General features: G+C 37.3%; 3 protein-coding genes across 3 annotated transcripts in view; 1 reads left to right on the forward strand and 2 right to left on the reverse strand.

The window, feature by feature from the left end:
* LOC146671610 (nuclear GTPase SLIP-GC-like) overlaps window positions 1-13,422 on the reverse strand; it is a 158,835-nt gene that overhangs the window by 108,128 nt on the left and 37,285 nt on the right. The gene's annotated exons all lie outside the window — the stretch shown is intronic.
* Window positions 1-13,422, reverse strand: part of LOC146671611 (nuclear GTPase SLIP-GC-like) — a 129,046-nt gene that overhangs the window by 76,551 nt on the left and 39,073 nt on the right. The window lies entirely within an intron of this gene.
* Window positions 1,599-11,759, forward strand: LOC146671614 (nuclear GTPase SLIP-GC-like). The gene is made up of 20 exons (XM_085403890.1): window positions 1,599-2,000; window positions 2,299-2,411; window positions 2,605-2,658; window positions 3,351-3,375; window positions 4,207-4,311; window positions 4,490-4,577; window positions 5,206-5,419; window positions 5,517-5,765; window positions 7,134-7,334; window positions 7,412-7,584; window positions 8,044-8,098; window positions 8,189-8,276; window positions 8,382-8,503; window positions 8,898-9,074; window positions 9,162-9,316; window positions 9,450-9,567; window positions 9,699-9,807; window positions 11,151-11,281; window positions 11,465-11,546; window positions 11,634-11,759. Exons 1-20 carry the CDS (start codon window positions 1,934-1,936, stop codon window positions 11,744-11,746), a joined length of 2,439 nt encoding a protein of 812 aa, XP_085260016.1. The 5' UTR covers window positions 1,599-1,933; the 3' UTR covers window positions 11,747-11,759.

Genomic DNA, 13,422 nt, shown 5'->3' on the forward strand with positions numbered 1-13,422 from the left:
GTTTGTCGGCAGTAGCTCTTGACCGTCACCAGTTAATCTAAAACATAATATTTCTAAACCAACAGAATTTCTGGTGCTTACTAACAAAGGTCTATTCTGGTTGAACAGCCGTATACACAATTTGATTTTTTTTTTTAAATGTACAAACAATGAACAGACCACGACAGCTGGACAAAGTATTTCAACATTAAAAACCTAAATTACGGAGCTCTATTAAAGTCTTGAATAGACAACAATATCTAACTATGTCATTAACTGTGAGCAAGCCATGTTTTCATAGATCATTTATAAGCTTCTTAGGTAAATTACTCTTTTTTCATTGACAAAACTGGATAGATCAAGATAATCAACTAGGACTTTTTACTTAAATAAAATAAAGAACTGCTAGCTAGCACTGCTTTTTATGCATATTTAATGTAATACAATTGCTAAGTAGCAAATTAAATCATGTATTATCTTAAGAAGCAGGTTAGACTTAGAAAAACTGCAATAATCCATCAGTCCATCCATTAGTGTAATTTAATGCTCAACTCGTTTTGACAGTTTTAAAACCAGTTCATACTGAATACGCCCGCTCTGCACAAGATATGTAAGCTTCTCACGGTTTACATAATCAAGAAAACATCTAAAACCTGCAGGACACCTGCCCTGGATGTCTGGAGTTCGACACCTTTGATCTAGTTAATTATTAAAATAAAGTTATGAGAAAAACGACCCCTTAAACCCAAATTAATGTGATAAGAATTACTTAAAATAGCAGAATGCAACTCAAGAAAAAAAATCTGAGGGGGTTTATGATTGTTATGGATTCAAATATTGGGGATGGATACAAGAGGAAAAAAACACAATAACAACACTGGTCCGGCCGGGTTGAGTCAAACGATGATTTTAATGATCACACGCGTGGGAGATGGACACCGTACGCAGACAGCATCAGATCTCAAAATGGTGGAGCATTGATCAAACTCTTATAGCCTCTAGTGCCCCCCCCCCCCCCTAATCATAAAAGCCTAAACATTCACATTCCTTCTCTCACACAGCGCCTAAGCTACGACCTTGGCTCCCTGGTTATCTGCTCCTGCTGAGATGGGGCAGAAAACTCCAGCATGTTCTGTTCTCTTCTAATCAGACAAATAAGGCGATGACTTTCTGCGAACAGTATTTCTTATAACTCAGCAGTATAATGCATCAGAAAACAATATCATCCATTCACAATAAATCAGCAGTCTAATGTAATGCAAATCAGTTTAACAGATGCAATAGTTATCACCTTCTAATTCAGGAGAATGAACTAAAACTACATAATAATTCACAATCTTTAATTAAGGGTCTAACATGGCATAAAATAATATTATAATCTCACATGATCTATAATATAGCCAGCCTTATGGGAAGCTGTCAGGTCGCCCACATTTTCTACAGTCAGTGGTTCACGCGCTTTGCCTACGCACTCACCGGCTGGGCAGGGCGGCGGCTCTGTGCTACTTGTCACATATCGTTTTACCATTTAAGTCAGTGTAGTACAGGTGTTGTGCCAAAAACTGACAGGCTGTCTCTGGTTTATCGCGCTTTCCGTAGTCGTGTTTCCGTGGATCTCAAATTTGTGTTCTCTCCCCCTGTACAGACCCTCCTGGTCCCCTGCCTGTTTTACCTTGACTTTGTCGTGAGTTAGGATATTCGTATGTGGACGTCGTGTATCATACAAAGAGGACGTGTGAGTGACTGGCGAGTGAGAAGAGGAGTTTTGGACGTGTTCACTTTTCCCTGGATTCCCGGGAGCACCAGTTGCCCTGCACGGTTGTTTAAAGCGCCTGGTGTCACTGTAAATAAACTCTCTTTAATTGAAACCGTTCAGAGATCTGCGCTTGAGTCCGCTCGTTCACCTTAACAGGATCAGAAATTACAATTTATCTTACAGTTTCTATTCTTGGTCATGGATGATTTTGTGCGAAACAAACTGACTGAATGGAAACTAAGTGAATGGATTGAGGCATTTGAAGGTAAATATTACTGTGAATTAGTGATGGCTACAGTTATTGATACTTATACGTTCTCTTAACTCTGAAAAATAAGGCCTATTAATACACATTTAAATGGTGTTCATACTATAGCATGATCAGTTTTGAATGTTGTCTATGCTTGGGGAGTAGAAAATCACTTGCGGTTTGCATATTTACTACACAAAATGTGTAAGCAAAAGAAAATGTCCTAAGACTGGAATCTCCTGAAAAAAAAAAAAAGTACTTCTCAAGTAATTTTATAAATAATAAATTTTTCTGCTATTTAATTTTATTACAGCTCAAGAAATTGATGAGGAAAGTCTATATCATCTTGATGATCAGGAAATTAATCAATTGATCACAAAAGCTGGACCTAGAGTGAAATTCAACAATAAACTAAAGCTGTTAAAGGTAAATAAATCCTTCAACATTTCTTTCCTTTTGTCTGGAAAAATCTCACTCTTGTTAATGCTTACAGATAAATTTGTTGTAGAATTATTATGTGCAAACTACTTTAACTTTCAATGTATCTGTGATAGCAATATTATTCACAAAAATTCTTTTATTTTTTGCTGATGGATTTGCAATGTTTTCATTATGTTAGGAAGAGCAAAATACAACTCAACCACAAAAGCAAGCAGTTAATATTTCTGTTGAAGTAAGTTTCATGTTTCATGACACTCCTCTTCAATATCCGTATTGTAACTTACATTTTTAAAGTATTCATTTTACATTGATTTGCACTTAACCTTACCTGCTCTGCAAACAAGAGTCTAAAGAAACAGCTGATTTGGATCGGCTAAGGATTATTGAATTTCAGATAATGAACCAGCATGCCTTCATTTGTCATACATATACACTAAGGTGACCTAAGTCAAAGTAAAGCTCCAGTCACACAACCCTAGAGACCAGCCGGCAACCTAAAATCCTTACAACCTCCACTGAACACTAAACTGATGTAGTTGCCTCATGTTTGAGCACACATTTTACTCTAGGAGCTGGTGGTTACCAACTGGTCTCTAGGTCTGTGTCACTGGTTCTGAATGAGGCAGAAACATTGACTCATGGGATCATGTTTATTGAGAGGAAAGGATATGAAAGGTTTTCATGTTTTAATCGTTGTACTATTGGAGAATGTAAGTCTGTATACTTATTTTTACATGGTTTGCACACTGTAAAAAGTGCATGTGAAAGTTGTTTTTGTTGTTGTTGTTTTTTTAAGTTTGTTAAAGAGCAATGTGTCCCTATACAGGTGCTATAATTTCCTGTATAAATTCAATTATGCATATATGTACAACTATAGTAGTTTAATTTCAAACATGAAAGTCAAATATTTCTATTCATCCTCAGGATTCGCCATCCAAAAGTGAAAAGGGTAAGAAAAATGTCTGTCGTTCTCATTTTATTGCATCTAATATGTTTATTCTCACAGTAGTATTTTTGCAGCTTTTAAACTTAATTACACAGGTCAAAATCATCAGAGATAAGTTTGAAAGCATAATGTCGCCCCATTACCACAGACCTTAAGAAGATATATAAATTGTACTTTGGCTCTCCACTGGCCGAGCAGGACTAAGTGTTCCAATGGACTGCATGACTGGCTAAATCTACAAAGGGTAGCAATACCATTTGAAGTCCCGATAATGTGGCAGGAACCGCAAGATCATCAATGATTGCTGTTTTTGCCGCGTCAATACAAGATTCTCAGCTGAAAATAAGCACAAAATTGTATATCCCAGCCTGGATTCTGCAGTAAGGCCTGTTCCTCATGATGATCCATTGCCTGACAATCCAGACACAGTATACACAAGAAAATCTCTTTTTGAAGAAACAGTGGTAGCTGACTGACCCTGATCATTATATCTATGCGACAGTGTGCATCTATCTGACTTCACAATGAAAATATTGAAACAGTTACTTGATCTGTCCGTGCGGTTTAATAAAAACTGCATGCAAGTCCATTGCAAACTATAATTAGTTTAAATTATTAGTTTTAGTAAACTTTGAATTAGTCATAATTTAAAAAGTCGATGTGACTGGGAAAAAAAATGAAAGCAGATCTGAAATCAGCATGAAAAGCTGGTTTAGAAAAGTGTATTGTGGTTTCTGATGACTACAAAAAGAAATTTTGTTGACCTGTGTTATCAGAAGTTTCAATCTTGAGAGAAACTGTTCTTTTTTTTCTCTTTCTTTAAAAAAAAAAAAGAAATCCAAAAAAGAAAGAGAAAGTCAGATCATCTTCAGGGTGAGTTCAGCCAATGGCAACCAGCTCCTAAACAACAATACAACTGTGCAGCAGGATCACAGTCAGGTACATACATAAATATATAATGAAAAATACTAATGGGCATTTTAAAAAAAAATAGCCATACAGTATAAACATGTGAAAATCCTCACACGTTTTCCTGCTTTGGATATCAGTGGGCCACATTTTGCATTACACTGGTTCCTGGTTCCTACTTATTAGTTCTTCACTTTCACTCTGACAGAAACAGAAATACTGTCTGATGTCAAAGACATAATGAAACATGTCAGTGAAGGACTACATGGCCGTGACAAGCTCAGTGCTTTCCTAAAGTGAGTAAAAAAGATTTCCTATTTTTGTTGGATGTTGTTCCAACCAATTCCAAGAAAGTTGGGACATCTGTCAAATGAAAATAAAAACATTCATGAAATCTTTTACTCTGAAAGTGTATTGACAATAGATGACAAAAACATATCAAATTCTTAAGATGAGAAAATGCACCATTTTAAGAAAAAAATAAGGTCATATTGTATTTGATGTCAACATGTCTCAGAAAGATTAGGAAGGGGGCAAAAATGCTAGAAAGTAAGTTGTACCAAAAAGAAACAAAGAAATGGAGGAACATTTTGCTGTAATTTGGTATAATAGAGATACTAAAGATTTAAAATCAGAGCTCAACATGCAGCTGTGATGCAGTTCATTCCAGTATTAAGGTGAATTGTACCAGAAACCATAATCTCAGTTTTTAGAGGTGATCAGTAGCTTTTGAATACTGATTAATATTTCATGTTTTGCATGTATGTAGTCTTCAGAGACTTTAAAATAAAACAAAAGACAACAATAAATATTCTAATGATTTTTAAAAACAAATTTTCAAAAACAAATCTTTCTGATTTTGCCACATTTTCAGTTTGTTTCTGAGACTGGATCAGTTAATCCATATTTAAACTTTTTCAACAGGGATAAAACCAAGGATCTGGAGACAGAAAAGAGGCACCTGGTTGGTGTCTTTGGTAAAACTGGGGCTGGAAAGAGCTCTTTAATCAATGCCATCATAAATAAGAAGGGCCTGTTGCCTTCTGGAAGTGTCAGTGCATGTACCTCAGTAATGATAAAGGTGGAGGCTACCAGTGGATCAAAGTATGAGGCACACATCGAGTTCATTACAAAAGAGGTAGAATGAAATATGAACACAGTGATTCTTGAAGTAAAGTAATGTGCTACAATGTAGCTGCAAAACTCAAGATGCAATTTCATTTTATTTTTTTAAGGATTGGAAAAGTGAGTTGAAGTCACTAAAAGAGGTTCTTGAAGACAACGACGATAATGATGATGATGATGATGATGATGATGATGGTGGTGGTGGTAATGATGACTTTTTTGATGCTGATGAAAAGTTATCAGCGCTGTATGGAGAAGAGTGGAAAGAAAGATCCCCTCACAACCTCATGGACAACAAATATTTCATAGATATTCCAGAGTTTCGAACATCCAAGACAAAAATTTTGAAAAGTGACTCAGTAAGTGTGCAGTAATACAGACCAAAATAAAATTAAGTTCTTCTCCTGTAGAACATAGGAATACTTGCAGTTTAAAGCATATATTAGACCACAGTTTTGGTGAGATACAAGATCAATGTGTGGCTTATGAACATCACATAGAGAGCAGTAGGACGTCACTAAAGAAGTGTTAAGCTACGGTGATGCTGCACCTTTTCAGTATAAAGATGATGTCAATGCTATTTAATGCCTCCCTACCTTGGAAAGTGCAGACAGAAAAAAAGCACTGGTGAAGCAGATGTTGCCCCAGTGTATTGCTGAGCAGATATATGTCGGCAATGTGTTGATGTGCCACCTGAGAAATTCCATTCAAAATGTTTGGCACCCAACAAACAGGGGGAAAAAAAACAAGTAACAATTGTGGTGGTTAAAATTTTATGGTTCGCTATCCTGTTGCTGTCTGATTATCCTGTTACTGTTGAGCTTGAAGTTTTCTTTGTGGAGGTGTTCAAGAGTTTCACATTTGTATACAGAAGTAAAAAAAAAAAAAAAAAACATAGCACAGTATTTTAGACTTGAAGTCTGCTGACTGGCTCAGCTTATCATAAAACCGTAAAGATTCATTAGCCTATGCTACTAATTCACATGCTAATGCAATTACTGTTGCCTCAGTGGGTGTAGCTCAGGAGGTTGAGCAGGTCGCCTATTAATCAGAGCTTCAATCCATGGCTCCCCTGAGTCTGCATGCCAAATATCTACCAACCCCCAGTTGATCTTCAATGCATCCATCAGAGTGTGAATATTTGTAAATGTTAGCTAGAAAAAGCATACCTAGAAAAAAGTGTTTGGGGTAATGAGGCAAGTTGTAAAAAGTGCTTTAAATGTTTACATACTAATAATAATGGATTGCATTTATATAGCGCTTTTTGAGGCCCTCAAAGCGCTTTACAATTCCACTATTCATTCACTCTCACATTCACACACTGGTGGAGGCAAGCTACAGTTGTAGCCACAGCTTCCCTGGGGCAGACTGACAGAAGCGAGGCTGCCATAGTGCACCATTGGCCCCTCTAGCCATCACCAGTAGGCAGTAAGTGAAGTGTCTTGCCCAAGGACACAACGACCGAGACTGTCCAGGGCTCGAACCGGCAACCTTCCGATTACAAGATGAACTCCCAATTCTTGAGCCACGATCACCCATGTAGTAGAAGAGAGCACCATATAATAACCAGTCCACTTAGTGTGATCCACAGTAAAATCTAAAAAAGCTTTGTTTTTTTATTAAAAAAAAGAAACGTCTTTTTCATGCAATTTATAAAACCTTTGTTATGAGCACATACATTAAAATGTCTTTATTTTAATGTAATTCATCCTGTTACTATTTTGCAGGCTGAAGGGTTGTCTGAAAAATTTGTGAAATACACAAGAAGTGAGTCAAATGAGACAGAAGAAGTAAAGAGGTGGTACTGGCCGCTTGTGAAGTGTGTGACTGTCAAAGTGCCAGACAATGATTTTCTTGATCATGTCACACTTGTGGACCTTCCTGCAAATGGTGACTCTAACAGAAGCAGAGATAGAATGTGGACAGGGGTAATTCACAGAAGTCATGTCATCTTTCATCAAAGCATTAGTTATTTATAATTTACATACTTTTATTTCATTTCCAGTTTGTTGCCAGTTGTTCAGCTGTCTGGATTGTGACTGAAATGAATCAAGCAGCATCAGAAAAAGAAGCCTGGGAGATCCTGGAAAATGCCAGTAGCCTGCTGGGAAATGGTGGCGAGTGTCAGCAAATTCATTTTATCTGCACCAAGTCAGATCATGAAAACCCAGATGATCTGTAAGTCAAATACGCCAAAAATGCAAATTACAAAGAAAGATTGGCACAGATGCACATGGTGATCATACACTTCACTCATGTTAATTTAAGACTGAGGATGTCCATTACAACAGAAGCTAAGGTTTCCCATTGTAGTAGGCCACACTTTGATACAAATGACAAATTAATTTTAGAACTATCATTTGCGATTTTACAGGTATGCTAATATTGCTTATTTTCATCTAATAAAACATTATTAGACATTATAAGGAATGTCTAATATATTATTATTACATTCTATGAGATATTGGTCCTAATATCACAATATGCAATGTATAATATTCTTTACAAAATATATTTAAAAACACAACTGAGTATGCACTCAAATGCTTACAGCTTAAATGAGAATAATCAAAATTTTCCATTACAATACTAACAGTAAATTAATTTTACATCCAATTTTTCTTTCCTTTATAAAAGAAAGAAAATCAAGAGTGCAGTGATGAATGAATTCAAAAGGCGGAAATTAATTAAGGTAAATTTATAATCTGACAGCAAAATCTAAAACAAATATCTTCTATCTTCTGCCCCAAAAAGAAAAACTAACCATCAAAAATGTTCTCAGAATCACTTCAGTGAGGATAGTTTCAAAGTCTTCACAGTGAGCTCCACAGAGTTCCTTAAAGGGGAGAATGCAAATCCAGATCACAATGGTAGGTGAAGTCACTTTATGAATGAACATACAGCGACATAAGGTATGTTTTTGTGTAACAGAAAATGTATTGCTCAGATTCATGTCCTTTTCAATTTTTTAACAGAAATACCAAAACTTAAGGAAATTTTGAAAAATCTAAATGACGCTCATTCAGAGACCTTAAACTATGTGTCTGGAGCTTATGGAATTCTGTCTTTGATTCAAGGAGCCACAATAAGAGAAGTGGTAAGAGCAGGCAATAAAGCCTCATTCATAATCTTTTTAAAGTTCATAAAAATGCATGATGGGGAGGAGGCGAGTTGCATGATTGAGAATCTGAAAGGCAGAATGACAGAAGAGCAGATAAAAGCACAGAGAACAGAAGCTGTTTTGCTGCAAGCAAAAACTTGCTTGCAGAAAAAAAAAATCATTGACTAGAGTAATGAGGTCGATAGTGTGGGGAAATGGAAGTGAGCTGAAGAATAGACAGAGGCAGTCGAATGATGACAGACTTATCTGACTGAACTTATGCATGAGCTTCATGTTAAAAACCTGAGTTTGTCAAGATCCCCTCAAAAATGAGTAAAGAACCAATATGTTATGTTTTACTGCCCTAAATAATGATCTTTCTTTTTTTCAGGTTGAACAAAAAAACGATCTGTATGATCTCCTTGAGGGGAAGTTGTTCATCCAACTTAATCAAGTCAAAAAAGCAATTGAAAAAATTATAAAAGCTTTTGAACAACGCCTAAGTGAGGGAGTTGAAAAATCCCAAAATTTATGTGAAAAAAAACTGAAGTCCTTCTTACACCCCAGTGTATGTTTTTAATTACAATTAGATCAAAAACAGGTTACTTTGTTACCATGTTTAAACAAAAAATTCAAAACTACTCCTTTGTTTCAGAAAATGAGTGACGGAGCTTTTCACAGGACACTAAAGTCTGCAGTTAGGAATGATGGGATCCAGAAACCAAAAAAAGGAAAACCAAAAAACCTCAACGTGACTTTAGCATCTTACTTGACTGAAAGCATTGATGAAAAATTCAGAAAGACCTTCCCGTGAGAATAATCTAATTCTGAACAGCACCAATATGTATAATACATGTATCCAAATTGCACTATATTATAAAATTGTATTATATTATAAACTTGCTAATACTGCCATTATAAACTATATCTTTACCACATTCAGAAATGACGTAAAATGTGGACATTTTAATGGCGCCATCGATGCGTTTTCACTCAGCACTGATTCATTGATTGAAAAGTACAAAGATGTTGAACTGCAATTGATATTTCTCCAGACAGAGGTAAAAGAACTTCCCTATTAATGACCCTGATAGCTTATCTATTATTAGAAAGTCATTTAAACCCTGAACTAGTACGTATTTTACCTTGATGTTGTTTTAAATAATGTTAATCCATATTTCATGTTTCTCAGGAAAAGAAAATAAAGGCAAAGCTCAACAAAACCATCCTCACACAAAAGAAACTGATCTACAACAGTCTGACAGAGACAATCAAGGATAATATGAAAAAATGCTATAGAGGTAAGAAAGAAATGAATTAAGGTAGTGGTTCCCAAATGTTTTTTGCTGTTTTTTACACAATAAGTGTAAGGAAACAAGGCTACAAAACTGAGCTGTGTATTTTAACTTGTGCTAAGAACAAAAGCAAAATGAAGGAGCGCTTCTGCGACTTGAGCTACATAAACAATCAGTGAAGTGTCAACTGTTGTTTGGGCCAAAGGGAGAGTCAGACTGGATGGCTGGGTCCCAGGGAAGGGTCAGAGCCACTGAAATAAGTTCAGGTATGGTTTGCTATGACGTCAAGGTAGTTTGCTATGACGTGTACAAAATACAGGGGTGGTCTGCACTAACTGTGGTTAGGTGAGAATCTGGCGAAGAGAAGCTGAGAGCGCCGGCCTTATATGTTGATGGCTTAATTACCCACAGGTGAGAGCAATGAGCAGGAACACGGTGGCTCCTCCCAGAGGTGGAACAGCCGGCTCTGTTGAAAAACACTGGATGCCTCCTTGCGGCCGGTCACACCTCTGACCTTAAAAAGTCAGAAATCATCACAGGGTCAAATATCAACGATCTGCCCAGCTCTGCTGCCCTCTACCTCGCCGCCGCACATCCAGGATATGCTGGACAGTGAAGGCTGGGTGTCTGTCGATGAGCCGGGCAGGAGGCGGGGGGTCAGGAGGTGGGCACAGGTGATTTGGATTTGGGTACAGGGACAATGGTGGCCGTTTTGAAGCAGGCTGGGACTACAGACACAGAGAGGGAAAGGTTGAAGATGTGTGTAAACACTTCAGCCAGCTGAGCCACACATGACTTGAGGTCATGGCCGGGGATCCCGTCCAGATCAGTAGCTTTGCGTGCATTCAGCTTCCTGAATCACGTCTGCGCATCCTCCTCAGACAGTGTGCACACTGACGTCATCCACGGTGTGTACACTGTTCGGTCTTGTGGTGTTCGTTGTGTCAAATCTAGCGTAGAATACATTAAGATCCTCACACAGAGTGGCCATGTCTGTCCAAAAGCAAGATATGCTTCATCATATTTTTTTTTTATGTTTATTGGAGAGAAAACTTACGTTAAGTGCAGCACTTCAAAGTTACACTGTTAGCGATCAAAGATTTATGTACATTTGACAAGCTGAGCGCATTCTGTACTGTACAGAAGACACAGCATGAGATTCGCTGTAGACCACTGTCAATCAATCAGGACGCAGAACACAATGTGCTGTAAAAAAAAAAATACAACATGCAAAATTGCACAAAAAAAAATACACAAAACAACGAGGCTGCGAAAAGTGAACCGCGTTATAGCGAGGGACCACTGTATTTCCATTCAACTGTGCATAAATATTTTTTGTCTCCTTGTAGAAGCAGCAGCATTTGAAGGACGAGGCACCCTGAAGAAGATGAGACACACTATTGAAAGGCATGTGCACTCAAGGAAGTACATGTTTGAAGAGGCAAAAAATGCCATGTTGGAGCAGTTGAGCGATTTGAAGGTTTGTTACAATTTAAAATCAACAAATTATATGAATGTATTTTCTTGATTTTGGTGAGATGCGCAAAAATGTCGAAGTAGCTTTGAAACACATATCATGTCAATAATTTATCTCTTGTCCAGTTATTCTTGGATTCAATAGTTACCGCTGTAAAAACTAACAAAGGGTTTGATAATAAATTAGGAAACTGTTCTGAGGACACTGGAGAACACCATGAAGGAATCCATTGACTTCTCACTCAAGACTGAGACCTGCTCATTGCCAGGTAAACAGAATATATAAAGTATTAGGAATCCTCTCAATACAAACACTAACAATAAATATTTAATGAATACAAATACTTTGTTTTTAGATGTTTCAGATCATCTTCAGGTGGTGAAGAAACATTATGATGAACTTAATGGCGGTCAAGATGAAAAAAACAAACCATACTGTGTAAATCTTAAAATCTCACAAATTGTTTAAAGGGCTTTGATCATGAACTATTTTGCTTATTACTGTGAACAATGTGTTTATTTACAATACAACTGATCCATCCAGAAGCTGATGTGATTTGCTCCACAGAAACAGCTGAGGCCTGATGACCCACAGAACATCCCTGAGGAAACACTGATAGAGACAGGAGGTCTTTAGATACTGTCACAATAATATTTGTTTTGCTCTCTTTTAATTTTATGTTGATGTGTACTTTTGACTTTTAATGAATTTTATACACAGAGCATTTGAATATTATAGATATTAATTAAAACTGCTTATTAACTAAGATATTAGGTAAAACTGCTAATAATAAGGTGTTAATCACAAGGGTCTAAATCATGCTTTGATTTCTTTCTTTTTTTTAAAAAAAAAAATGCAGTATGTTTTTGATCACTTGTAGCAGAGCGTAAAGGCATGTAATGCATTTCCCCATTCAAACCTGAGATTTATGGTTTTAATTGTAAGAGTCTGAGCTTACGGTTTCCAAAAGCATTTTGATTTTGTTGCATGTTTTAAATATCATAATTTAATGTTTTAAGTTGATGTGTATACTCTTGGTTCATTTGGATGGGAGCATTTATTTTAATGTAATGCTTATCAGTTAAACATTAAGCCTTATCCAACACAGAAATGATATTTAACACTTTTACTTCATACTTCTAAATACAAATACTTGTTTTTTGGGTTTTTTTTTTTTGTTTTTTTTTGCAGTTATAGCATGTGTGTAAATGACAAATAGTGAGAAATAGGTGTAAGTAAAGCTGTAGAAAATTATCAGCTACTTCTGTCATCTCCCTGCCATATTGCTTTTTTTGGGTTTGGAATTATCGATGAATATATTACAGTTTGGGTTTAGGTTGATGGTTTTTTTGTGTTATTTTTTATTATTATTTTAAGTGTATTACATTTTATTTACTTCTGTGCACATTTCTGAATTCCTGCTTTGATTTTTTGTTTTCATTAAGTCTCTCGAGTTTCCTCCCCCGACAATGTGTTTTGAATTTTATTATGGCATATATACCTGTATACACTAGACATGTAATTATAGTTACTCTCATAAATTGTGTTTAATAACACCATGTTCAGCGTCCCCATTGCCGAAGCTGCTGCATTGAGCTGTGGCCGCAAGGTGGTTGGTGCCTGCCATGGTGGTAAGCCACCAGGCTGAAGAAGGAGTCCTATCGGGCTTGGTTAGCCTGTGGGACTCCGGAGACAGCCGACAGATATCAACAGGCCAAGCGGAATGCGGCTCGGGCAGTGGCTGAAGCAAAAACTCGGGTGTGGGAGGAGTTTGGAGAGGCCATGGAAAAAGACTCAGACTGCCTCGAAGAGATTCTGGCAAACCGTCAGGCGTCTCAGGAGGGGAAAGCGGTGCTCTACCTGCACTGTGTATAGTGCTGGCGGAGCGCTGCTGATTTCAACTGAGAAAATTGTCAGGCAGTGGAAGGAATACTTCGGGGACCTCCTTAGTCCCACTGACACGTCTTCCGAGGAGGAAGCAGAGTCTGGGGATGAGGGGAAGGACCCGCCAATTTCCGGGGGTGAGGTCACTGAGGCAGTTAAACATCTCCTTGGTGGCAGAGCCCCTGGTGTTGATGAGGTCCGCCCCGAGTTCCTGAAGGCTCTGGACGTTGTGGGGCTGTCCTGGTTGACACGCCTCTACA

Source organism: Rhamphochromis longiceps, linkage group LG4 (genome assembly GCF_057381845.1).
Source record: "Rhamphochromis longiceps isolate RC_006_pf linkage group LG4, R_longiceps_female_GT1.1, whole genome shotgun sequence".
Lineage (NCBI taxonomy): Eukaryota > Metazoa > Chordata > Actinopteri > Cichliformes > Cichlidae > Rhamphochromis > Rhamphochromis longiceps.